The following is a 25,155-nucleotide window of genomic DNA, read 5'->3' as shown; positions in this document are numbered from 1 at the left end:
GTGAGGAAAGATGCTATTCATCCTATAAATAGGTATGTTTGTTTGTAAAACTGCTATTATAAGCACTTCACAGAATACAGGTTAATATCCGAAGGGCCATGAACAGCATTAGATCATGCTCACATCTCAAATTTGAACAGTAACTGCTCAGAGAATTTTGTCACACTTTTCCCCCCTCATATTCCTTTTCAAGAAAAACTGGTAATTTACTGTATCTCTTCTTATTATCAAGAAATTATTATTTCTTACCTCTCTTTTGTCATCAACCATGTTCCATATTATTTGAAAATGCCTTAGGTCATTATAACTTAAAAGCTGATCTTCTTCAGTTGAGTAAAACAATGAGAAATTCTCCACAATGATAGCTGAAAACCACAAGAAGAAAATACACCCTAAAGAAAGACTGTAGTTACACTGTAACATCTAATTCTGTTGTGCAAACTCCACATTAACAAATGCCTGTATGCTAAGACAAGGATTTTGAAAGCATAATATACTGTCTTGCCACACCATGCTTTTTAAAAACTGTATCTTAAATGCTTGTGAGATGCCTAATCTAACATCTAAGATCAACTAAGTGAATTCCAATGATGTTTGAACAAAGGTTAACTGAAGAAATAAGACCTGAGAAAACAGTGTTCTGTAGGGCAACTCTACTCTACAAATAGAAAATATCTCTTTGTTCCAAAAGCTTTCCTTCCCAAGCTTCCTGAGATGTAGCATTCTCATGCCAAAAAAGTATCAAAATCATTATATGCATGCAAGGTAACACTGAAGGTACAAGGTAGCCTCATATTGAACAGCACAACAGACTCACATCTAACATACTACATGCCAAGATGTACCTTGTTGGTATTAATGTCTATTTTCACTTACCAACAAGCAAATTTAGCATGATGTATGCAATGATGACATAGAAAGAACAGAAATACATGAGAGCACCAGCGTAATTTCCACAGTCTGTTTTCCAGTAGGTGCTGTTATCTGGTGTACAAAATGGAGGCTGAACCTTCAAAACAAAAGAAAACAAAGTAAAAAAAAATTATAATAATCAATCTAATATTTAAGACTATTATTTCTTTAAGGCTTCCCAATTAGGGAATAATACTGTGGGCATTATTGTGGGCATGTTGCTTCTCTTCCATGAGTAAACAAAAATCAGGAGAGAGAGAGAGTTATGACAATAAAGGCTGGGGCATAGATCTTACCACCACATAGAGGGCACATTGTGCATTATGCCATTATACAGGAACAAGCTGGTGCTCTGAAGCACAGTGATTTTCAAAATGTTTCTTCCCTGCTCATTAATTTTAAAAAGGAGAGGCATATGATCTTCCTTGCAATGGAAAGCACAGATGAACATTTACTTGGACAAAATATAATGATTCAAGGAGGAATTTTGAGGTCATCAAGACTGTCATTCACATGGAATAAGGCAAAGTGCAGGAATCAAAGGCAAGGTAAATCTGAAAAGACACCTTGCCCCAGTCAAAGCAGAGATAATAGCGAAAAAGTGACTTACTGCATTTCTGATTTTGAAACCATCTGTTTTTTTTTGGTTTTAAATCATCTAATGGCTTAGCTCTATGAAATATCATACTGTGAGTATGAGGCTGGAACTGCAATTTGTGCATCATGTTCTGAAGTTTAGTGAACATTATTTTCTTGAAGAGATAAAGTCCAACATTCCTTGTACAAAGTTAAGATACTGAAAACAGTTTGAGATGGAAGGGTATCTCTCATTTCTTGTCTACTTATCTCTGGCAGTATTGTAATTACCATGCAGTCATGCATAATTTTGTTCCAGTCTTCTCCAGTAACTATTCTGAAGAGTACAGTAATAGCCTTGCCAGCTGATGAAAAATTTGCATGTCTGTTTTAAAGAAAGAGAGAGAGAAAGATTGAGAGAGATCACTTCACTTCCTAGAATTAAAATGTTGGCAAGAAAAAAATGTTTCCATTTTCTACTGTTCTTCTATTTTAAACAAAAAATAATTACAGTATTTGAATGAGCCCATTAAATTATTTATTTAATGACTTAAGATACAATAACTGAACTCTAGCTCAGAAGAGGTCTGAGTATGTTAGCTCATTTTAGCCAGAACTAAAGAAAACTCAAGGCCAGATCCCATTTCCTGCCTTCATTTTCTTTTGCAAGCCTGATGATATTGGGAAATCTCCAGCTAACAGCCAGTTCAAAGAACTGCCTCCTTTCTGTATCAGCCTGCTCTGTGGATCCTGTTCCTGGGTGATGCCAGTAAGATGCAGTCGGGGCACTGTGTTTCAGCCTCTTGTGGGCTAGCACAGTACTGCTTGGATCATATTTCAGCTGGCATAACGAAGAGCAGCTCTCAGTCTGCTCTGGGTTGGATCAGGTGTCATTTGTCCAATGCACAAAGACTGGAAAGATGGCTCAGTGTTTCCTATCAGAAATTCTGTTTAGAGCTCTTCAGCCAGACCTGCAGATCTGTCTCTTTTTTACCACAGATAAACTTTTCTAGCAGAATGTGATTTCTTCAGGCTGTTTAAAAAACATCCCTGTGAGGTGGGAACTCCATACTGTACCTGTTAATGTTCTCTCCGTATTTCACTGTACCAAATAACACCACTCCAGCAAAAGCATAACAAAGAAGCAGTAAGAACATGCCCACTATGATGAAGAAACTCTTGTACATGCTGACAACCACAGTCAGGAGAAGCATTTTCAGTGTTACCTGGAAAGACAGAGAAAAAGCAATCCATGACAGCATTCAGGAAATCCAAGATAAAACAAACATGAGTTCTTGCACTTGCCATTTTGACAAAAAAGCCTTTAGACACATTCATTAATGGATGAGCTCAGTAAAATGGTACATTATGAATGTGATTTGAACTGTGTGTGCTTTTTACTTGTTACAGACATCAGCATATCTTCCTCATTTACAAGGTCAAGATGTTGCTCCTTGGAAAGTAATATAGGATAATAGAGTGCAGGATATTACAGTGGTGGTACAGCATAAGCTTAACTATAATATCCCAGGATCAGTATTCTCCTGAAGTATCAGCATTGTCATGGCATGAACAGTGGTGCAGTAAACTACTTTGGGCTAATCTAAAAGTGATCCTAACTGTTAGACAGAAATCACAGATACTGCTGCCTACGTAAAGGAAAACTTTCACATACAGAGAAAGAGATTTTCTTAAGATCAGTACAGCTTCTTTAAGCCAGTAATTTCTCATGGGAGTTTGTGAAAGACCAGGGAGACCATCCAGAAGCCTTCCAGTACCTAAGTGTGGGTGACAAGAGAGCTGGAGAGGGACTTTTTACAAGAGCATGCAGTGACAGAACAAGAGTAAGTGACTTTAAGCTGATAGAGGTGAGGTTTAGACTTGGTATTGGGAAGAAATTCATTGTGAGAATGGTGAGGACTAGAACACGTTGCCCAAACAAACTGTGGACACTCCGTTCCTGGAAGTGTTCAAGGACAGGTTGAATGGGGTTTTGAGTAACTTGGTCTAGTAGCAGGTGTCTCTGCCCATGGCAGGGGGGTTGGAATGAGATGATCTTTAGGGTCCCTTCCAACCCAAACCACTCTGTGAGTCTATGATTCTGCAAAGTTGGCCAAAGAACACAAAATGAGAGCATAATTTTGAAAACTTCATAGGCTGTGTGAAGTTTTGATAATAATACTTTTCCATGCACATATATTTTACATTTTACTCTTGATAAATTTATTGCCCTAGAATGTCCTAACACTTTTAAAAACTTTGGACATGATAAAAAAACCCCTTTAATGGGACCAAGAGTGTTATTTTTCTTTATAATCATGCCAAATTCCTGCTGACCTTTAGTCATCACATTGCATTAGGACAGGTAAATTAGTGAAACTAATACAGCTGGTAACATGAAAGTACAAATGACTAGGTTCAAACCTTGAAAAAAACTTTAGAATCAATCAGAAAGCTTTAAAGGCAATCACTTGGTCTGGCTGCATAGGAGAAGCAGGATTTTTCATTTGACTTCCAAGGCTCAACAGGCTCTGTGTAGTTTGATTTAAAGAAAACTTTTTATCTTTACTGAACAAACTCTTTGACTTACTGTTCTTAACCCTGGCAACCTAGTACAGCAGTTTTTTCATCACATTTACTTTAATATGTCAGACTTCACAGAAGATATTTGGATAGTCTAAGAAGTTCTACAGCAAGGGGATGCAGTGTCACCACTTGTTAAATAAATATGTTTGTTCTCTGCTTATGCTTATTCTGCCAGTCTACTCTCAATTATACCAGAAGAAATCCAAACACAAAAGAAATGTAAACTTGAGAAGTGACTTGCTTTGTCACCATCCCAGTGTTTCCAGAAGAACATTCTGGCCCGAAATTGTTTTTAAATTGAATATAAATCCTTTATTGTAACAAGACATACATTGTAGAGACAAAAGACACAGACCTTTCTTTTTTTCTGGAAAAAGAAACTTTTTAAAAAGAGCACTCATAATAAGATGATGCATTCAACCACCACTACAATAGTCTCACAGTGAAAATAAAAAACAGCATGCCCATCACACCTCATTGAAATGGAAAGGGCTGAAAGTAGCACAGTGTATGTTCAGAATTGTAGAGAGCATTTTAAAATGTTTCTTTTTGTAGAGAGCATTTTAAAAGCTGTGGTATTGCAGCTGCACTTTGTTTTCTAAAAAAAAATCAGCTTTTCCAGTAACCATAGCACTATTATACAATTTACTTAAAATCCTGACATTTTAAATACATGTAAAATTGCAGACTGCTGTTTGAATTTTTTCTTCCTAGAAAACAGAGCCTTTCAGAATTTGCATGAGAGATGCACAGCATCTAGTCCTTTAATCTATATATGAGCACTGCAGTAATTGTAGTTCCTAATTTATACTTACATGCTTCCCACAAATGGAGAAAAACCTGAAGACAATTACACATGCCCCCATCATGTATGTGTATGCATTCTGGAACACAAATACAAAAGACTTAAAACATGGTCCCCCAGGGATCCCTTGAACAAATCTTGGTAACTGATTTTTTAGTAATGTAGGGCAGTCCCCATATGAAATAAGAGAAATCATAATTAGCAACCGTATAAAGAACACAAACCCAACCTCCCCACACATCAAGCCAAAACCCCTTCAGTCCTCTATTAATTATGTCCATCAGGCTTGGTGCACTTGTCTAGGAAGCTGCTGGATTACAGAAACTCCTCAGGTCTTCCAAGCTATTTAGTAGCAGGGAGAAACTGTGAATGTCAGGGCAAAATGACTAATCACATGAAACAGGCTTTTCTTCAAACAGAACATGGGGCCAGCAAGAGAAAATCCTGCAGACATTATCAGGTTGTGACTTTGACAACTTGTGAATGATGACAATTATCAACCATCCCTTCTTCTTCCCCTGTAAATAAAGAAACTAGGAGTGCAGTTAAATTTTAAAAATTGGTGTGAAATGAAGGGAGAGCTGATTTCCTCCTCTCTCTCCTTCATGTCTTCATGAATTAAACACTGCCCCTTAACCAAAACCAGTGGTACACAATCACTGTTGGGTTTGGGAGGGTTTGTATAGTTCAGCAGTTTTGAAATATGCTTTCTTCCAGTCCTCTGGTCCTGTCTGTATTCTGTACCTTGCCTCTTTCTTCCTTCATGCTCATAAGACCTTTGTTAGAAGTGCTCTCACTCTCTTCAGTCTCCTTCCTTTTGTCACTTAGATCCCTCCTAAAGGCTTGTTTTCTACCACATTTACAGACTCTAACTTGTATCAGTAAGACAATTTTTGCACTACATGATTGTACAAGACAATAATTCTTAGCATCAAGCTTAGTTTCTTTCAGACTTATTTCAGCCTTATTAAACTCTCAAAGATTTGTCTGTATATATAGCAGCAATCCCCCTGCTGGTGTCTCAAGATAAAACAGTTTTAATCACTGGAATTGCATTTTGTATATCTTACCAGTAAAGCAAAGTGAAGTATGACCCATATAACTCCAAGAGATGTCACCAAGAGATCATACCGATTTCTTCTGCTTTGCCAGAAACCAGAAGGTGACATGGCAATAATCTTCATTGTGACCTATGGATAAAAGAATTTCTCACTTGTAATGAAGAAATTATTATCCCTTGCCATGAGATCCTCTTCCATTCTCCAAAATGTTTTATTGGGTTCATTTTATGAAATAGTTTCAAACAACAAGGGCCAGGTTTCACCTCAGCTAAATATTCCCATGTGGACTACCTGGATAATATTAGCTTCCCTTAGGTGGAGGAAAACTGGTACACAGATGACCAAGACCAAGGGATAGACAGCATTCTGAATTGTCTCTCTGCCTCAAGTATCAAAGACAGGAGTGCAGCTAACGACCTCAGACTGAATGCTTAATGTATAGATTGCTGAGGTGAATGAGGGGTTAAAATAGCTTTAAGTTAAACAAGTTCAACAAGTCATGTCAATAACACGTAGCTAAAAAAGGTAGCAGTATCCTATCTAGCTAACTGTCTGTAAGCAAGCTAAAATCACATAAACACATTTCAACTCAGGAATACAATTGTGTTCTACAGCACCTACAGCTCAAATTTATTAAGAAGCTTTCCTATATTGCAAATATTTCTTGCTTTAAAGAATACTCTGCACTCTGCACCATCTGTACTCAGCAGCATGGAAGATAAAAAAGCTAAGAACAGTAAAGGCAGTATATTTGACAGTGTACCTGGTAAAAGACAGCTTCCAAAGTGCTTGACATTTCCAATTTAGGTAACATGAATGCAGATGAGAAGCTCAAGAATAGATACTAATAGTTACAGAAATAGTCACAACAGGTAATGGATACCAAAGTAGAGTGATGCATGTAGAGGGAACACTTAAAGTTTCTCACACACATGTTGTATTAAATCTCAGAACAGGTTATGAGTTACTTTATAAAGACTTTAAATGTCAGGCATTTATTATTTTATTTTTTCTATCTCACCTGGAAACCTTGCCATTTAACATTTCTGAAAACAACCACAAATATAAGAGGACACTAGCTTGAGGTAAAAGGCTGATTTTCCAGTTAGCTTTTTGCCTTATAATGTTTTCTGAAGCCTGACTACAAAGTGAACAACATGGTCTCTGAATCTCTAATTACCACTCGAGTTACTAAGGTATCTTGCCTTCAGTTACCCGAGATGCCCTAGAGAATTGAAGAGGGTTGGATGGGTCTGGCAGGGGTGACAGAAGACCTGTAAATGTCCCTGGCCTTGTGGAGTGGCTAGTGGAGGTAACTGAATCTCACCCTTCATCTTCCCCAATCACAGTAACAGCTTAAACACCTACCTCACATGTAGAATTTAAACACCTAACTTTAGGTGTCCAGAATCTTGACCTGAATACCACACCATGGAAATAAAAAAATCACATCTTCTTTACTCTGTCATCATCAATGTAGTAACAAAAGTGAGATCTTCAAATTCTTCCAATTTTCTATACCACATATATATGATGTGAGAAGTAGAGGTTTAAAGCTGAATCAGGAGTTGTTAGATTGGACACAGAGCCATCAGCTATGCAGAAAGCAGACTTTGTGACCAGACTATGCTGCATTAGGGAAGATCTTGAGCAGGAAGCTGCTTCCTCTCTCCATAAATTGTGTGCACTCACAGTGTGATAGCTTGCCTGTTGAGACAGTCAACAAATTTTTCCTGGCTCTGACAAAGTTCCTTTGAAATCCTAGAAGTGTATTTGTTTCCCCTGACAGTGTAAGAGAAAAAAGTATTTCCAAAGACATAGTTACTAGGTAAATTAAAACCTGCCTGTGTATGACACAAATAAAACTTTTCTGTGTTTTCTCAGTCTCTCCAGAGATATTGATTTCTCCTGGGTAGGGAAAAAAGAAGCAACAACATGGACATACTCTAGCTACAGCTGCTACAAGGTATTCACTTCATTTTTTATTCATCACTACTGGCAAAACCTATCAATGGAACATAGGAACTGTCAGATTGGATTAGAGCAGTGGGAAACATAGTCTACTATGCTGTTTCTGATAGTGGTCAGTATCAGCTATTCAGAGGGGACTGACAAGAAAATTAGTCAACCAAAAACTTATAAAGAATTATGTACTATCCTAACCACAGAGGAAGCATCTTCTTTAATCTTAAATGGATATCCTTATACATTAAAAAAGTATATGTTTTCCAAAATGTGTTTAAACCATTAGATTCTAGGCTTATGAAAATAGGCTAAATACACCTTGCAGAGTTTGTAATAACAGTATTCTCATAGATAGAGAACTGCCACCATACTGGAGCCAGACTTGTGCAGCAAAAGATAGACAATACCGGAGAGTAGCTTATAAAATACTGGACAATACTGGAGCTGGAGAGTAGCTTATAAAAAAGATATTAAAATGAAGTATGATATTTAAACCAAAACAAAGCTGAGAGAGGTTTGATTTTGTCACAGGTACAGAAGAGTGGGGATTAACACACCAGACAAAACATAAATGGGTGAAGCAGAACTTCTGCGAGGCAACACAGACCTTTTGTTGAATGGAGGGAATATAATATGAGATGTTCCACAAGAAAAGAGTTCACTGGGTTCACCAAAGCACACTGTTAAATACTCAGCCTTGCATATATATATAAAGACACAAAGCTCAAGGTGTAGAGAAGTATGACTATAACACATTAAAAGTTTATTCTTATAATACATGTTTAAAGACAAGTGACATAGAGAACCCTGAATGTACACATTCAGAAATAAACACCCTAGTGAAGAATGAGAAACATCCCTAAAGAGACAAATGAAATATATACATACAAGTCTTAATCTCAAGAAGTCAAAAAATATATTACTTTACCTCAAGGACAAAAATGAAGGTGAAAACAACAGACATTGTTGCTAAAGGCACAGTTACTGGATCTGCAGCATCCCACTGAAAAGCAAGCATAATCCATTAATAGAAGAATAGCTGTTAAACAGAATAAATGCCTCTTTACTGCCTTTACTTTTATTAAGAGTTTTGTTAATGAATGAATTTCACTTTAAAATATACTCAGAAAGGAATGGCATTTTGGTATACTTCTCTCTCAGATCTCCACCTTAACTAGAAATTATAAATAGTGGACCAGACTACAAAAAGGCAGAAATTGATTGAACTCCACAAGTAACAATTAATCTACAGTGATCTATGCCAGCTGGGACTGCTGTATCTAGAAATCACATTTCCTTGCATTCATCACACTAATGGCTCAATTGATCATTAATTGGTGTTAGAAAATGTGCAAACAATGCTGTACTACTGTACTTACCTTAACTGATAACAACACAGACTGGGCCAGGACAAGTACAGCAATAGTTCTCTTAAAAAATGGATGCTGAGTTATATCATACATCTTTGCTCTAAAGCCATCATTATCTGAAAAAGAAAGAGTTTGAGGAGGAGAGTTAAAATACACAGTAACTTCCCCCCCTATTTCTTGACATATTTTCCATGTTCATTAGAGGCAAAATAATCCTTTCCCATTTTCAAAATACATTTCTAATTTTCTGCCACAATTTTCCATATCAAATAGGGCTTCTGAACATATAATTTCAAATACTGAACACCAGTGTTGCATGAAAGCTTTGGTACTTTTAGGGCAAGTGCATCATTCAACTGCTGTCAGGTTAATACATTCCATTCATATCATTACAGCCAACTGCAAATATTTTTCATTTAAAAAATAAATTTTTCATTAAGGCTTATCCTAAAACCATCGAAGCACAACCTTTGTAGGGTTGATTTTAATAGCCTTATGGAGAGATCTGTAGTTGGAGCCTGTTTCCACATTAACATATGCGCAACCTCCTAGCGGCCTCACGATTACAGTTTTAATTTGAATCGCAGACTCCTGGGGAATTACGAACACTAGGGCTCAACATGAATAAAATCAAAATATCTTTGATACCCGGACGAGGTGGGAGATGAAGAGGTTGTGCTATCTTCAGTCTGCTTTTCAGATCTTCCCATCGTCTCTGATCTACAGTCAGCAAAGCTGTCCCCTTAATAAACAAAGAGAAGCATATAAAGCTTTTGTCATTTAACAGCATTGTAACATGAAAACAACATTCTCTTTGGTGCCTGAAATAAAGTTACATGCACAACTTCCCTGAAATAACACACTGCTTGGGGAAAGGAGTCTGAAGTATCAGCTGTTACCCAAGAGGATTTCTGGATGCATTAGCTGTGAGTTTCTGGGACTCAACTCAGCAGGCACAGTTGCTGCTCTTTGTAGCACCAGCCCATTGTGGGCAATGAAACACTGCAGGAGGTCTTCCATTTGACTGAATGTCATTTGCCAGGAAGCAGAGTGGTGGATTTTGTCTGGACTTTGCAGAAGAAAGGCCTGTGGCTTACTAGTGTCACTAGTTTCTTCAGGGAAGGAGCCCTCCAGGAGACCACTGCTGGTCCCCACAGCTCTTCTGCTTGGGATGTAATTGAAATAAAATAATAGTATGCTATGAATCTACAAGAGCTCTCCACAGAGGAAGCACAAAGAGAGGTGAAGATACACCTCTCTCTTTAGGGTGGATGGTTGTAGCTGGTAATGTGTATAAATGTTCACATAACAGAGCAAACTTCAAACAGAATTGAACATTATCTAAAATGACCTCCAAATCAAAATGAGTTCCTTATCACTTTAGAGAACTGTAAAATCTCACAGAAGAATTCTAGAGTTACAAAAACAAAGGAGACCTTTTCAAGGTAAATGTCAAAATCCTGTCTCCCAGACACTTGGCTCCTGTCCCTGTCAGAAAGAGCCACAGTGAGCTGGGTGAGGGCTGGCATGATCTTCGCCCTTACCTGGGCATTGGCTTGTGTAGATGCTGGAACTGTGGCTGGCTATGCAACTGATAAGGTCAGGATTTCTCCCTGTTAGTGAACATGATCTCTTTATGGAGCTGTGTCCCTAGATGGTACCCTGGGAAGAGGTGCCTTCCAACACAATGCAGACAAAGTGAAGATGTAAAGATGCTGACTACTCCTGTCAGGCCCAAACAGCACCATTCAGAAACACTTAGATTGAAAGGTAACACATGCCCCCAAGGAGCATGTCTGCTTTATATTCTTGGAGAGTCTTCACTGCAAACAAGACAAAAGGTGGCAAAAAGGTGGATTTTTGTTAAAACTAGTGGTGCCAAATTGCTTTGTTCCTCAGAAACTGCCAGTTCCAGAAGCAGGATCACAAGGGAACCACAGAGCAGAGTACGGTGAGCAGGGCTAGGGCTGGAGGAGCTGTGCTTGCATTTGGGCTTCAGCTCAAAGCGCCAGTTCTTGAGTCGTTCACACCTTCACCGCTGCCTGAACTCCTGGGGCTTGGGAGCTGAGACAAGTGGGAACTGAAATGGGGTTGGGGGTTGGAATAATTTGGGCTTTTGCCCTGTCACTGGGACAACCAAGGACAGAGCCCAGAGCTTACTGTGGTACTTCCCAGTCCAATGTTTCCACACTTGCAGTTCCAACAACTCATATGAAAAACTAGAGCATATTTGAAATGATTATAAATTTTTCTGTCTAGAAAATTGTTTGTTCTCATTTAAAACAGTTCGTTCATTAATTGCCCAACTCTCACCCTCATCAACTACTCCTGTAATTGTTCTAACTGTATATCAGCCATGAATTTTCTAAAGAAAATATCTACTTTAAACACTAATACATTGGTTAAGTAACTAGATTTAAGAAAATGCGACTGAACTTCACACTGTGGATTGTTTTGCTCTCTACTTTCTGGGCTAGCTGCCAGCCATCTCTCTACATTTTTTTTTTTTTTTTTAGTTTCTGGACATTTCTTCACTCTACTTGAATATTAATTGGGCTGAAACTCTTGCCCACTTAATTAACATTAATATTGTCAACTCAAATCTGAAAACATTTTCTTTTCTCTATAGTAAATACATAAAAAGTAATGAGTAGTCAAGAAAAAAGAAAGAAATACAAACATTACATGCCACTGCTGGTTACTAAGAAACAACTGAAGAAGCTGAACCAGAAGATATAAATGATTTATATCATGTGAATTCTATAGAATTAAATAGAATAGAATTAAACAGAATAGAATTTAGAATTAAATAGAATTTAAATACCATGTGAATTCTATAGAAATATATTGTTCAGTGTAATTTACAGTGAACTGTTACTAGTGAGCAAGGACAAAAAGCATAAAACTTCTTGTATTCATGTGTGTATTGAAAAATTTGAAGGAAAAGTAATATTGCACAGATGAACAAAAAGTGACAAAAGCATCTATAAAAATCCAGTGGGGTTCTCATACTGGAGAAATTTCAGCTTTGTTAATCAACAAGCAAAATTTAGTGAATAAGAAAAGGAATTATTCATACATTGCTCCTTGTTCTCTAGAGCAAATATATTTTAACAGGAATGACTGCACTTCATCTTACCAAAATTACACTGATGTTATGCAAACATAAAAATACCTTCAAAACAGTAGAAGTTTTAGGCTATTTATTTGGCTCACAACGTGCTTGACCCCACTTCAAGATGCCTTGCTTGCCCACATTAATGCACAGTAACGTGCTGCTCGTTTCCCTTCTGGAAGGAGTCAGGTGGTTTCCCTGATGGCCAAACTCAATGGTTGTGTTTGCTACTGGGCTCGGGTCAGGGCCAGAGCCAGCACCCAGCTCCAGAGCAAGCACACTGAGCTGTCATAAATCTCCATGCCCCATAGCATGTAGCCATCCTTTCCCTCAGAGCCATGAGTGGTGAAATTATCTCATTATTTTTGTGACTTTGAACTGAAAGAGGAAAAAGTTAATAAAAAGTTTGTCTCTATGCCTCAGAGGCACCACAAGAGGCTCAGAAAAACCCCTCAAATTAAAGGTTGCGAAGTGTGCGTGCAGCAATCCCATCCAGAGGATTCTACCTTTTAACAAGTATAGACATGAACTGCTCTGAAACAATTCCCTTGAGAGCAGATTTTTTTACTTTTCAGGGTAATCCAAAAAGCCCACGTGAACTTGCCTAGAACACTAGCTGCCTTTTTATCTGAGTGATGGACAATTATTTTTACAATGTACACTGTGGTTTGTAAAGAAAAAGCCACACACTTTGGATCTGAAATACTGCAATGGCAGGGTTCTTAAGAGGCCCCTTCATTGCAACACAGGCAAGCCTAACACATCTTTTTATCTGCCACCATATGTATACTTACATCAAACTAAGCAGCATCTGTAAATACATAGTGCTTTATGTTCAATCTCCATCTAGCAGCACAGCTGCACTAGAAATAAAGTCTAACAGCCTTGATAGAGTGCGTGATGGATCGCTGTCATCACAGGCTTTGATCTTCTAGCAAGTATGGATAAGGTGTATCTGAAGCCATATTTGCAGTCTTGCAAAATGTAAGCTTGGCAAGCCAGTACTATAAGCAGCCTTACCAGGTAACATAGACATTGTAAATAAGTTTCATGTTTCTCACCGAGCCAGTTCTACACTCAATAAACCCTCTCACTCAGAATAAACCACCTTACTTAGTACCTTGTTTTCATTAAAATTAGCGATGACAACTCCAACAAAAAGGGTCAGTCCAATCATGCAGCCAAGGAATACAAAAACATGGATGTAGATTCCATGGATCTGAATAGACAGAAATAAGATTAATAGTTAAAAAAAAGAAGACCCCATAGTTATTTGTTGCAGAATTCAAAGAGTCTGATGTGTTTCCTTACCGGCCCAACACGATGAATTATAACATCTCTGACTTCCACCCAGCCTTTTAATGACAGAACTTCAAATAGTGCCAGCATTGCATTGCCCACGTTATCAAAATTAAAATTCCGAGGATTTGCCCTGAAATGCAGTACACAAATAGGTGTAACCAGCAGTAAAGTTGTTCTATTTGTTACCTTGATTCTTCATAGTCTAACATTTAAATACTTTGCAAAGTTGTGGTGAAAGTCTCTGAAACATATCAAAGATCCATTTCAGGAATAAGAAAACAATAGCAACAGTAATAAATATGTAAACATAGTTTTTTAGATCCCTATGTATGTTTTACTTTCTTACTCAGAGTTTGACTCACTGCAATAAAGCTTATAACATGTTCAAGGCTGGGCTGGATGGGGCTTTGAGCAACCTGCTATAGTGCAAGGTGTCCCTGCTCATGGCAGGGGGCTTGAAACTAGAGAATCTTTACAATTCTTTCCAACCCAAACCATTCTATGACTCTATGTTGCTGCATTTTAAAGCTTTTGCCAGTAAAATAAGAAAAAAACATTGTTCATGGAAAAAATTGATCTGATGGCATTGGCCAGATTCTAAAATAGATTTACCTGCAGGAAATTATTTTCTAACCCAATAAAAGATTTGGACTCCATGGTCAGTGAGATTGTTTAAAAAATGTTGTTCCCTATTTTATTATCTGAGGAACTGATAGCATAAAGCAAAACTTAAAAGAGGACATGAGAGGATACCACATCTTCATGGCTTTTCTATCATGTGCTCTGACCTTTTTTATCAGTTGAGATTAAAGAGAATTTAAAGAGAAATGTTTCCAGCTGAACATTAAAAGTACTCTCTTTGGGCTAGGTTAGCATGTTGCTCTGTCTCTACAACCCAAGCCAGATAATCCAAGCAGTCCAATGACTTTTCCACAGTTTATAAGGTAAATAGTTGTATTCCAGAAGAGTTATTAAGTCTTTGGTGCTTCTTGAATCCAACCATTCAGTGAAAAGAGACCTCTCAGATGTAGATACTTCTTTTTAAGGCAGTGCTTATAGTGACATCTGTCTTGAAAATCTGGCCTGACAGCCAACAGGTGGCATAAATGTCTTTGCGGTAAAACATTTTTCTGCAATAACAAAACATTCCCAGAAGTTTACAGTTATGCTGATTAAGACAGTTTTTGCTTATTTCTGGACCAAGCTGAACAGGATTGAATTTGCTTACTCAAGGAAGAATTTCTCTGAAGCTTACAGAAACAAAGACTTCTGCAGATGTCAGAGTTTTACTGACTGTTCAAATCACAGAACACTATTTCTTTAGTGTAGGGTGGCTCTGAATCTACCACTGCTGGTACATTCTTTATCCACACACACGGCCAATTAAAATAATTGTGGCTGTTAAGCTGATTTTGCAAAATGCCAACCAAATGAAAACTGTAAACAATTAAAAGAGTAAGCTTTGCCTGTTCAGGTGTTGGGAAATATTAAATGTATTAGAATACAAATTAAAAAGCATACATTAGCTTTTAAATGAGTTTCACTGCACTTCTGTACCAGATAGACCACAAGGACTCCCCGAACTGGAAAAAGAAAGAAACTGCTGGCTGGCATGGTTGATGGCCATAGAAGAGAAAGGCTGTTTTTAGACATGATATAATCATTTGTTTTTATGGATAGCTGTAGGCAGGTTGATTTTCATTTCTTTTCCTTCCTATCTTTTCATATTTTTCTTAGGTTCTATTGTTGCTTTATGGCTCTCAGGTTGCCTTCATAATAGTACTAAAGAGTAACTAAGTAATGATACTTTTCAAGAAAATAACTCCCAATGTAATAATAACCAAATCAAATCTAATTCCTATATAGTTTCAGTACCTAGAGGTTTTTTTCCTTCCTTTCTGGTTTATGAAAGTCTGGAAAATGTCATATATCTGGCTTTTTACTAAATATGCCAGAATTTTTACTCTTAGTATGATTTGAATTACAACAAAACCCCTCCATCAGTGATTTAATGTCATCACATTTGAGCCATTTTTTCTACACCAACAGTTGCATTTTTGAAGAAACAAAGGCCAAAGTGTAGCAACTCACCAGACTCGTGGCACCCAAAATCCAGGCTTTTTCTCTCCAGGTCTTAACTTTAAATTGAGATTTTTGGAAACACTTACATTTATTCTGAAGATGCCATGACAATCCTCCTATAGTGAAATAAACCACAGCCTGAGATTAAACAGAAGCCTGTGAGAGATGCCAACATGCCAGCATAAACAGCACATTTGCCGTGATGGGAAAGCAATATACACAGAAATGAAGGGTTATTTATAAATCTGTGATTAATAGTCATGGACCTTTACCCAAATGAAAAATCCATCTTAGTAAGTGTTCCATATACCCTTTTCCTTCAGGACTGACAGTGCTTTTCAATTTGCAAGACTACGTGGCCTTTCACCTCTTTCCTAAAGAACACTGCTCTCTTTAGGTCATGATGATATTTCTCCAAATACTAAATATGCCAGGAGTACGAAACACCGATAACTTTCTCCATGCAACCCACTTGGCATCCCCGTTGATTTGGACATCTAGCAGTCTAACGTGTTTTTCAGTTGTGGACCTAGGAATGCAAAGGTGTTATCTTCCACTATTAATTCCATGTGCCATCCAGTCCTTTGCAGGAAACATGACATTCATTTGACAACTTCTTTTAAGACAGTCCCAAATATTTGGACTTGCTTTAGTTATTATATAGAAACCCATCCTTACCCTCATTTGCTGATCTCTTAATCACCTTTCCCTCCATCATCCTGCTTCTGAACAAGAAAGAGCCCAAGACCTCTGTTTCTCATATAATAGCTCTGATTGCCCCTCTTGCTTTCCCCAGCAGGGAAAAATGGCACAGCATACCATTATTTTGAAGCAGAAAAGCAGTTCTTACCCTAGAGATGATGTGAGGGTCATTGCATTTTGCCAGTTTTCCAGCAAACAGCTGCACTCCAAAGCTTGCAAAAACAAGCATTAAAGTCAGCAAAAGAATAGAAACCTGTAAAGATGAAGTTGGATTTGTTAAACTCTTCTTCTGCAGACTTGAAAAAGGGGGTCAGCTCCCTTGGTGAACTGCAGGGAGGATCTTTTTGTGGTATAAACCTGGAGATACAGCTTTGGTGACAGACATGTTTCTTTAGGTTCTGGTCCAGTAACCAGGTGCTGTGTTATATTAGTTTATTTTTAACATGCAGATAAGGATAAAATCTTTCTTGTGCTCAGTGTACCACCTTACTAAATTCTGTATGCATAAGAATTGACACTTAATTTAAAGGAACTGTTTGAGTACTTGCATATGTGCTGTTTCTGTTTTGCTGATTCAGGCTAATTAATCTGATTAAGCCACTGGAAGATATTTGATTCCAGGATAGCTCCGGTAAAGATAAGCATGAGCAAATTAAGATGTAAATATCTTCAATAGAATATAGTATTTATGAAATGCCAACTAGCTTTATACTTTTTGTTCTTGCTCTATCACTGTCTGCAAATATTTTGTAGCTTAGTGTTTTATAACAACCTGACCTAACAAAGCCTTCTGTTAAGGAATAAGATGGCTGTTGCTTAGGCTGACCAATACCACATGGGGTCCCAAGACAATAGATTATGTCTGATCAAGCAATCACAGACTCCATTGTTGATCTTATTACTGTAAGTCTGGCCATGATCATAATAATAACAACAATGACATAAGAATGAGATTCAGATATGTGGTGAACAGCTGTATTGCTTTTGGCTGCCTCTCAAGAAGCTTGAAGGTAGAGACCTGTAGCTCAGAAACCAGGTTTACTTTTGTTCTTGCAGAGCTTCCATACACTACTTCTCATATTCCTTGACCAGCCAGAACTGTGAAAAAGGGGTAGATTTTTTACAGTAGTCTTCCTATGTAATTATGACTAAAAGTATGCTAAACAAAAGTACAGTTTCTAAAAGAATTATTACAATAGCTTTACTCAGTATGAGTTACTTATATTCTAATTTTTAGCCTGTTGTGTGGTCATCTGCAGTGATACAAAGTAACAGACAACAATGGTGAAAAAGATAGAAAACATGAATTTTATATCAAAATGTTTTCTTACTCCCTCATTGTTATCTTACTCCTTCATATATTTTTGCAAGAAAAAAAAATTGGCACATACCAAAAAAATTTCCTTGAAGCCACTAAACAGCTCTCGGACCACTTTCCTCATCTGAGGGACCAGTTTAAAAATTCGAAGAGGTCGGAGGCAGCGGAGCACCATTAAGAGCTGAGCTCCAGATTTGGCAGGGACATTCTGAGGCATCCAGCACAAGAATATCAAACTCACCTGGAGGTAACAGGACATGCAAAGGCAAAGAAGGATCAGGCTTACAATGTCTTACTTGGCACAGACACAGCACAGAAGGTCAATGAAGGTCTCTACCTTAAAATTAAAGAATAAGGCAAAAGAGCATCTTATTTAGAAAAAGGGCTTAGATCTCTTATGTCCTCGCTATTGTCCTAACTAATTGGCATCAGCTTGTCTTTGTCTCGCCCTTTGACTCAAAATCCATTTATATGCTTAATTAGATGGAATAGTTCCAAAAGCAGAAATCAATTTGGCTGACTCAAAACAGGGACACAAACTATATTCTTTGAGCAGGCAGGATTATTTCTCTTCCTCCTTCTAATTTCAGAGATTCTACCCTGGAACTGAGAAATCTTCACCTGCAAAGTCTGTTAACAGTTTCCCTGACAGTTTTTCCTATCACTTTGTAACAGGCATAAGTTGTTTTGTTACCATGTGGATTCATTACATGAATGTTATGTTTTTGGAAGTGTTTTCAAACAGCATAGCTGTGTCGTGTAACCCGAACAAAATCGGACAAATGGTTATTGATTTAACATCTCTTAAGTGCTTCCTATTTTTTAAAAGCCAGTGTTATAATAGGGGGACAGAGGTGAGAGTATTACAAGAAGTAAGTGCACAAAAACTGGAGGATAAAGATGATATCAACAATTATTTAAGAACTGATATAATTTGTTAAAAAGAAAGTGATAAAAGGCAGCCGCCCCACCAAAACAAACATCCAGACTTTCTTCCACAGTCTTTCAAGATCACTGCAGTCATATTTGGAATATCCAAACTACACCACTGAAATTTTTCCTTCAGACAAGCAGAAGGATTCAGAGACATTTCAAGACACTAAAGCACACAGAAATTATGCATACTACAGTAGGAGTTTTGTGCAAGTATGCATATTTTTATTTCTGCTAACAATAAAATCTTTGATACAAATTGATCGTGACAAATTTTATGCAGCACATCTGCCTGGTGGATTAATCTCTGAAAGATTTAATCTAAATCCATCAAAGCCATTTTTCTCAGTAATTTCTTAAGTTAGAAAATATTTCATACTGTATTATACTGAGCACTGGCTTTGACACATTCTATGGTATTTACTGTCGTATGTGAAGAGGAAATAGACACCCTCCTCTTGTATTTTAATGGAATGCAAGAGATTTCCCAGAAACTGTTGAGAACTGTTGAGAAACTTTTTTCCTGAGAACCACTACTGATAGATATGGGATATAGGTTTCTTTGCTTTCTTCTGTAGCAACACCAGCAACAAAGATGTGCCCTCTGTCAAATGGTAAATGGTTTTGAAACACCTTCAATAAAGCAGGAATTCTGTACAGAGGGGAAGAAGCAATTAATATCTATGAAACAGGTAAAATTAAGATTCTCCTGCATAAAAATGCTGAAATTAGCTCAGAGTTCTCAAGTTTCCTCTGAAGGAAAATCAGATCTGATACTTAAAACATATCAACAAATAAAGAATTAAAAGGAGTCATACAAGGACCCCACACTGAATTGCCAGGTGTTTATCACATCCATGTATCACTACTATTTGTATCAGGGTAGAGACAAACTTCTTCACACTACTAAACATTTATATAACCAAATATATCAGAGTTAAGAATGCCACAAAAACCTTCCATAAATATAAAAACTTACAAGATATATAAATATGTCCATAACTCCTCCAAAGTCCCTAATGACAGCTGTTGGTGTAAAGAACAAGCCATCTGCCATAATCTTCAGATTAAGCTCAATGCTCATGAATATTACAAAAACATATTCAGCAATCTGAAAACAAAAGCAGAGAACGACCATAATTTAGGAACAGGCAGTGGAGAAAAGCAAGGTGACTGTAGTTCAGTAATTGTAAAATGATTCAGTGGCAGTACCTGGAGTGTTGGAGCATGCATAACTCTTCTAAAAGGGGATTCGAACATCATGGAAATGCAGGAGCATATTGTAACAATGATCATGACCCAGTCCAGGTAAGTAACCAAACCCAGCAAGTCACTGCAAATGATACACAAGGAAATGCCATTACAGAAATGCCCAGATCTCTGTGTACTTGATTTGTGCCTACACTACAGTTAAGTGCTTTCCTAAGAAAAATAAATTGAGCTGAGAAGTGTCAAAGATTTCGGTATTTCAGAAATGCGTAACAAAACTAGAGAAGTTGCATGCAAGTGAAGAAGAAAAGTCTGATTTAAAATCATCTTCCTGTTCATCCTTCTCCCAAAAAACTCCATGGTGAGAAAAACCTTTTGAAAAAAAAAAAAAAGAAAAGAAGTACACATGTGCATGCACATTTACACACATCCATGCACGTGTGCACACACACACTTATACTGCAGGCTTATGAGACCAAGCAAAGTTACTTTTGCAGTGCTTACTAAAGCTGATGGTATTTGGTATTTTTCACAGCTCCAGTAACAGGATCTGTTTTAGAACTATAAAAAGAAGAAAAGATACAGTCATTTACATTTTATTTTAGTCAGCATTATAATTATACCATGCATCCATCAACTCTAAGTAATTTCTGTCCAAAATCAAGGCTCAATTTTATCCTGTCTGTATTTTAAATGTCTGTATAAGTTTCATTTAATTCTATGCAATTTCAGTCATATTATCAACACAACTAGGATCACTTTAACTCATTGCATACCTGTAATTCCCCTAAGATTCTTTGAACTGACAGGTGTTTTTGGGTCTTGATTTTGTAAACAAGGACTTAATCTTGTAATTTTTTTTGGGAATAAGGGGGATAACTTGCTACTGAATTTTAGGCACCAAAATGCTCTTTACAATTACTTCAAAACTTCTTGGACCGTGGCTGTATGAGGCTCTGAGCAACCTGGCTTAGTGAAAGATGTCCCTGTCCAAGGCAGAGGGGCTGGAACTAGATGATCCTTAAGTTCCCTTGCATCTCAAACCACTCTATGATTCTGTAGTCATATGATACCCCTCAGTTAATACACACACAGACACACACACACACACACAGACACACACACACACAGACACACACACATACAGACAGACACACACATCCTTCCACAAGCTCTATGTGTTTTGTTACTTTAATCTTTTTCTGATTAATATTTTTAGAATTCTCTATATCTGAAATTTCCCATGTAATTGCCGTGCTCCACCTGCCATATCCCAACAGCCATTAGGCAGTCAAAGAGTGAGAACCACTCTATAAGTAATATGCACATATATAGGTGACATGAGTTAAGTTCCTGCTGCAGCAATTATTTATCAATTTCATACAAAGCAGAATGACTGCTGCAGGAGACGCTCCAAGAATACTTTCCAAGAAGCCTCCCCTGACCCACTGGTTATAGGCACTTTTACTTATCTTCCAACTCCCGCAGGAAATCATGCCAAGACAGGATCTGCACTGACATATCCTATATTTCATTGGAGGGCTCTAGCCATTGGGATGTGAAATTACCATTACTTCCTTGCTGAGCTTAAAGTGAAAAATGGACTGAACAGACTTGAGGAATTACCACCACAGAGATTGCATGGTTATGAATTACAGGAAGGAATGCACAAGACATCCAAGGAGAACGAGGAACATCTTCCACAGACCAGGTTCATCCACTTACACCAGTAACACTTACACCACTTACACACAGAACATACTGGATTAAGTGCCTTCCCACTGAAGCCACTGACTTTTTCTTCTTAAACTCTTTCCTCTCCCTACATTCTACACAGCAGCATTCCTCAGCCTTTTTTTATTAGATGAAAATATGCATCCTATCAGTTCGAAAAAGATTTCTAGAATAATTTACTTGATAAGCCAGATGGGACAACAAATAAAGCAGGAAGGATTTAAGTAAATTAAATAAAGAAGACTGTTTAAGAAAATCAGTTTATTCTTGTAATTGCAAACATTTTATTTAAGCTGTTTTAATATAAATATCCTGTTACCATTGGCCATTTAGCAATGCTAAGAGGCACTGATAAGTACTTGCTAAGTGGATTTGATTGACTGTTTGTGTGTTTTGTTTTTCTCTTTTAATTTGCAACTGCTTCATGGACCAGTGCACCACAATCAAGTTAGCAGTTGCATAGAAAAGTGGGGATGTAGCTCAAGGACATGTGTCTACAAAGGTGGCAGAAACTTAAATATAGGTATGGTTGAAAGTGAGTATCTAACCATCCTGTCATGCTAACTAGAAGTAATTTGCTGAAGGGCACAGAGAAAATCAATGGTAAAGCAGCTGCTGAAACCAGTCCTTCTAAGTGCCAAGCTCATGGCCTTGAGCTATCTTCTGTCTTACACTGCTCTATGCAAGGTGACATGCATTAACCCTTTAAAATCCTGGTGCCAGCAAGAGACAGAGGTTTAAAAAAAGAGTTGTGAGATGATTTTATAGAAAGCTGCTTGTACATGGATTTCTATCTGCCACACTCACATATACCTACAGCTTAGTTGCTGAGCCTTCCCAGTTTTCATTCAGTTTCAGCTTTTCTCCTTTTATCTCCCACAGCTGAACACCTCCCCAGCCCATTCTGAGTCCCTTTTTACGGGCTACAGAGTATTTGTGTGAGCAGAGGTGCAATTCATTTCTCTTCACCTTCTTCTGTTCTATGAATAACTGTTGGTGAATAAAAACTTCTTGCCTTATGATGAGGAATAAGAAGGGAATAGCAAGCTTTTGTTTACAAGTGGGAAACCTTAGCCTTTCCTTTCAGCTCATGCTTGCAGTTTTCCCACAGTCTTGTCTATCTCAGCATCACAGACTGCTCAAACATATCTCCCCTAACAGAGCAGTTTATTGCTTCCTTTCCTCCAGCAGCAAGACTACACCACAGACACTGGCTGCCAGCTTGTGTGGTGACCATATTGTATGCAGTTTTCCTTGGAAAAGGAAAGTTAGAGCTTGGACATGGAGGTAAGCAGCCATGGAACCAAGGTTGCTACAAAATGAACTTACGCATTAAAGCGAGCCCGTACCACCACTCGGCAGAAGTTCCTGAATCTGTGCTCACGGCCAACTATGAACAGGGGTTTATCAAAATATGGGTGATTCTCTCGCAGCTCCTCCTCCTGGACTTTCCTTTTGAAAAAAATGTAAATTATTAAGTGTTACATGTTATCCCTGGCAAAAATCCCTTAACACTTTGCTCTTTTATTCATGTTGACTCTTAATACTTTTAACTTCATACAGAGAATAGTTAATACAGAAAATGTACACTCAGACTTCTGATTTTTAAATACCTTTTCATTTCAGCTTGTTCCTTTTTTTCTTGGATCATCTTTATCTCACTGTCTTCTCTCTGTGCATTTCTGTATCTCACTGTGTTGGAGTGCTAGAAGCAAAATGATTCCTTTTAATCGAAGTCTAAGGGTTGTTATTTTTTAATGTTTCAGATGAAAGCGAGATATGGTGTTTTGCATAGAAATATTCAAATGAAAGATCTTTATTTCCAAATGTACTGCACATCAACTCAGTCAAGCATATTGCACAGTATTTTCTATCTACAGCATAAGGCTCCTTATTTTCATCAAGGTTAATTTCGGTTCTAATTTCATGCTTGAGGCTCCATCCAATCTAACTTTTAACTTTAAAAACAGAGGTCCTCTAAGACCAGCCAACCTCTCTTAACTGGAATGAATGCAATCAAAGTTACTAAGGGCTAAGACTGGGAAAGAATAGGCATGCAAATCATACAGGTAGTGACTGCTGAGTGCAGGGAGGAGTGAGAGGGAGGGAGGAAGCAAGGCAGGATGCTGTCTGAGCTCATGCAGTGGAGGGAACAATCAGCATTACTATTCTGAGTTATGCAAGGCTTTGAAGCACTCCTGGTGGGGTAATGCTGCTGGCTATCCTGCAAGCAAAGCCACATTTGCTTTAGTTACCTTTAAAGACTGAGATAGTTTGGAAATGGGGTGACTAATAGAGTATCTTGAAATTTCATTGCCACAGAGATCCACAAAATATCATACGAATTTGCAGAAATGAAAACGCACTGAACTGCATGAAATTACACCACAGTGAAATCCGTGATTACTATTCCCCCTTTCAGTCTTTGTCCCTTTGTCTGACAGTTCTGCTGCCTGGAAAATATTGCTAAACTTCCATCAGAAATTTTGAACTGCTGTTTTCCCAGCCTGAGTGATTTGTATAATTCCAGAGTAACGCTTTTTAAAGTATCCTGGGCAGCAATTGTTGTGTTCCTAATGCAGTGTCTACAGATTCAGTGAATCTATCTCAGCAAGTGTTCCAAAACCATAAGTCTATCAGTGAAATAACCATGTCAATTATTTTGAGGATAATTCTAATGCAGTTACAGCATTTGTCTTATGACTTCCTTTCAAGATTTGAAAAGACAAACTGCAAGCGAGTTCATAAATAGAATTAGTCCTACACAAGCATTTATTTGATAGCATATATTCTAATTTCTTATGTTCTCAAACTGAAACCAGCATTTCTATGAGGACTTACATCTTGAGTCAATGTTTCAAGAGATTTTCCTCTGCTGATTCGCTGGCTGTTCGAACCATGTCTCAGTGACCTGAAACAATCATAATCAATTTAAAAATACATCTCAAGATGAAATTTTGACCTTTATAAGATGACCATTATAAAGCACTTCTCTTCAGCCACCCAGTATCTTGAATTCTTATCATTTTTCTCTTGCTAACATCAGAAGCTTATATGCTTTTCAATTGTTTACAATCTGGTCTAACATAAGCCAATTTCTGTCCTTCTGATCTTTAAATTGATAGCTTTGTAGTTGGCAAAGGAAATGACATTTGAAATAAAAAGGCATTTTTTCCATTTATACAGTACAATGAATTTCATTATGGTTACAATAAAGAATGTAGAATTCAGTTCTTTGTACAAGTAAGTAGTTTTGGCTTTTCACATGTTAGGGATTGTTCAAATTTAATTCCCTTTGCCATGTTTATTTTAAGAATATTTTAAACCCATCCTTTTTGTCCATTATTACCTGCGTTCTTGTCGTATATGATGCTGGACACTAAGTATTGACCTTTCCTTTGCTGGCTGCCCCTCAAATGATCCGCTCAGCATGCGTTGTCTGGTGCAGGCCCTACGAAGAAATGTAAAGATGATGACACAGAGTT

General features: G+C 37.6%; 1 protein-coding gene across 3 annotated transcripts in view; it reads right to left on the bottom strand.

The window, feature by feature from the left end:
- Positions 1–25,155, bottom strand: part of NALCN (sodium leak channel, non-selective) — a 229,402-nt gene that overhangs the window by 9,017 nt on the left and 195,230 nt on the right. For all 3 annotated transcript variants that reach the window (XM_071430894.1, XM_071430895.1, XM_071430896.1), the window contains 21 exons: positions 25,020–25,121; positions 24,512–24,581; positions 23,284–23,375; positions 23,000–23,122; positions 20,441–20,497; positions 19,940–20,060; positions 19,707–19,838; positions 17,868–18,035; positions 16,625–16,729; positions 15,784–15,890; positions 13,702–13,822; positions 13,511–13,609; positions 9,924–10,017; positions 9,285–9,391; positions 8,834–8,908; positions 5,950–6,069; positions 4,890–4,958; positions 2,566–2,714; positions 1,780–1,873; positions 877–1,009; positions 250–365 (listed from right to left, as the gene is read on the bottom strand). In XM_071430894.1, coding sequence (XP_071286995.1) covers positions 250–365; positions 877–1,009; positions 1,780–1,873; positions 2,566–2,714; positions 4,890–4,958; positions 5,950–6,069; positions 8,834–8,908; positions 9,285–9,391; positions 9,924–10,017; positions 13,511–13,609; positions 13,702–13,822; positions 15,784–15,890; positions 16,625–16,729; positions 17,868–18,035; positions 19,707–19,838; positions 19,940–20,060; positions 20,441–20,497; positions 23,000–23,122; positions 23,284–23,375; positions 24,512–24,581; positions 25,020–25,121 — 2,254 coding nt within the window. The remainder of the gene's footprint in view (positions 1–249; positions 366–876; positions 1,010–1,779; positions 1,874–2,565; positions 2,715–4,889; positions 4,959–5,949; positions 6,070–8,833; positions 8,909–9,284; positions 9,392–9,923; positions 10,018–13,510; positions 13,610–13,701; positions 13,823–15,783; positions 15,891–16,624; positions 16,730–17,867; positions 18,036–19,706; positions 19,839–19,939; positions 20,061–20,440; positions 20,498–22,999; positions 23,123–23,283; positions 23,376–24,511; positions 24,582–25,019; positions 25,122–25,155) is intronic.

The sequence above is a fragment of the Agelaius tricolor genome, unplaced genomic scaffold (assembly GCF_023055355.1).
Source record: "Agelaius tricolor isolate 1412-34295 unplaced genomic scaffold, bAgeTri1.0.p SCAF_7, whole genome shotgun sequence".
In the NCBI taxonomy this organism is placed as follows: Eukaryota; Metazoa; Chordata; class Aves; order Passeriformes; family Icteridae; genus Agelaius; species Agelaius tricolor.
Note: the sequence above shows the minus strand (reverse complement) of the source record. Positions and strands in the feature narration are given on the sequence as shown.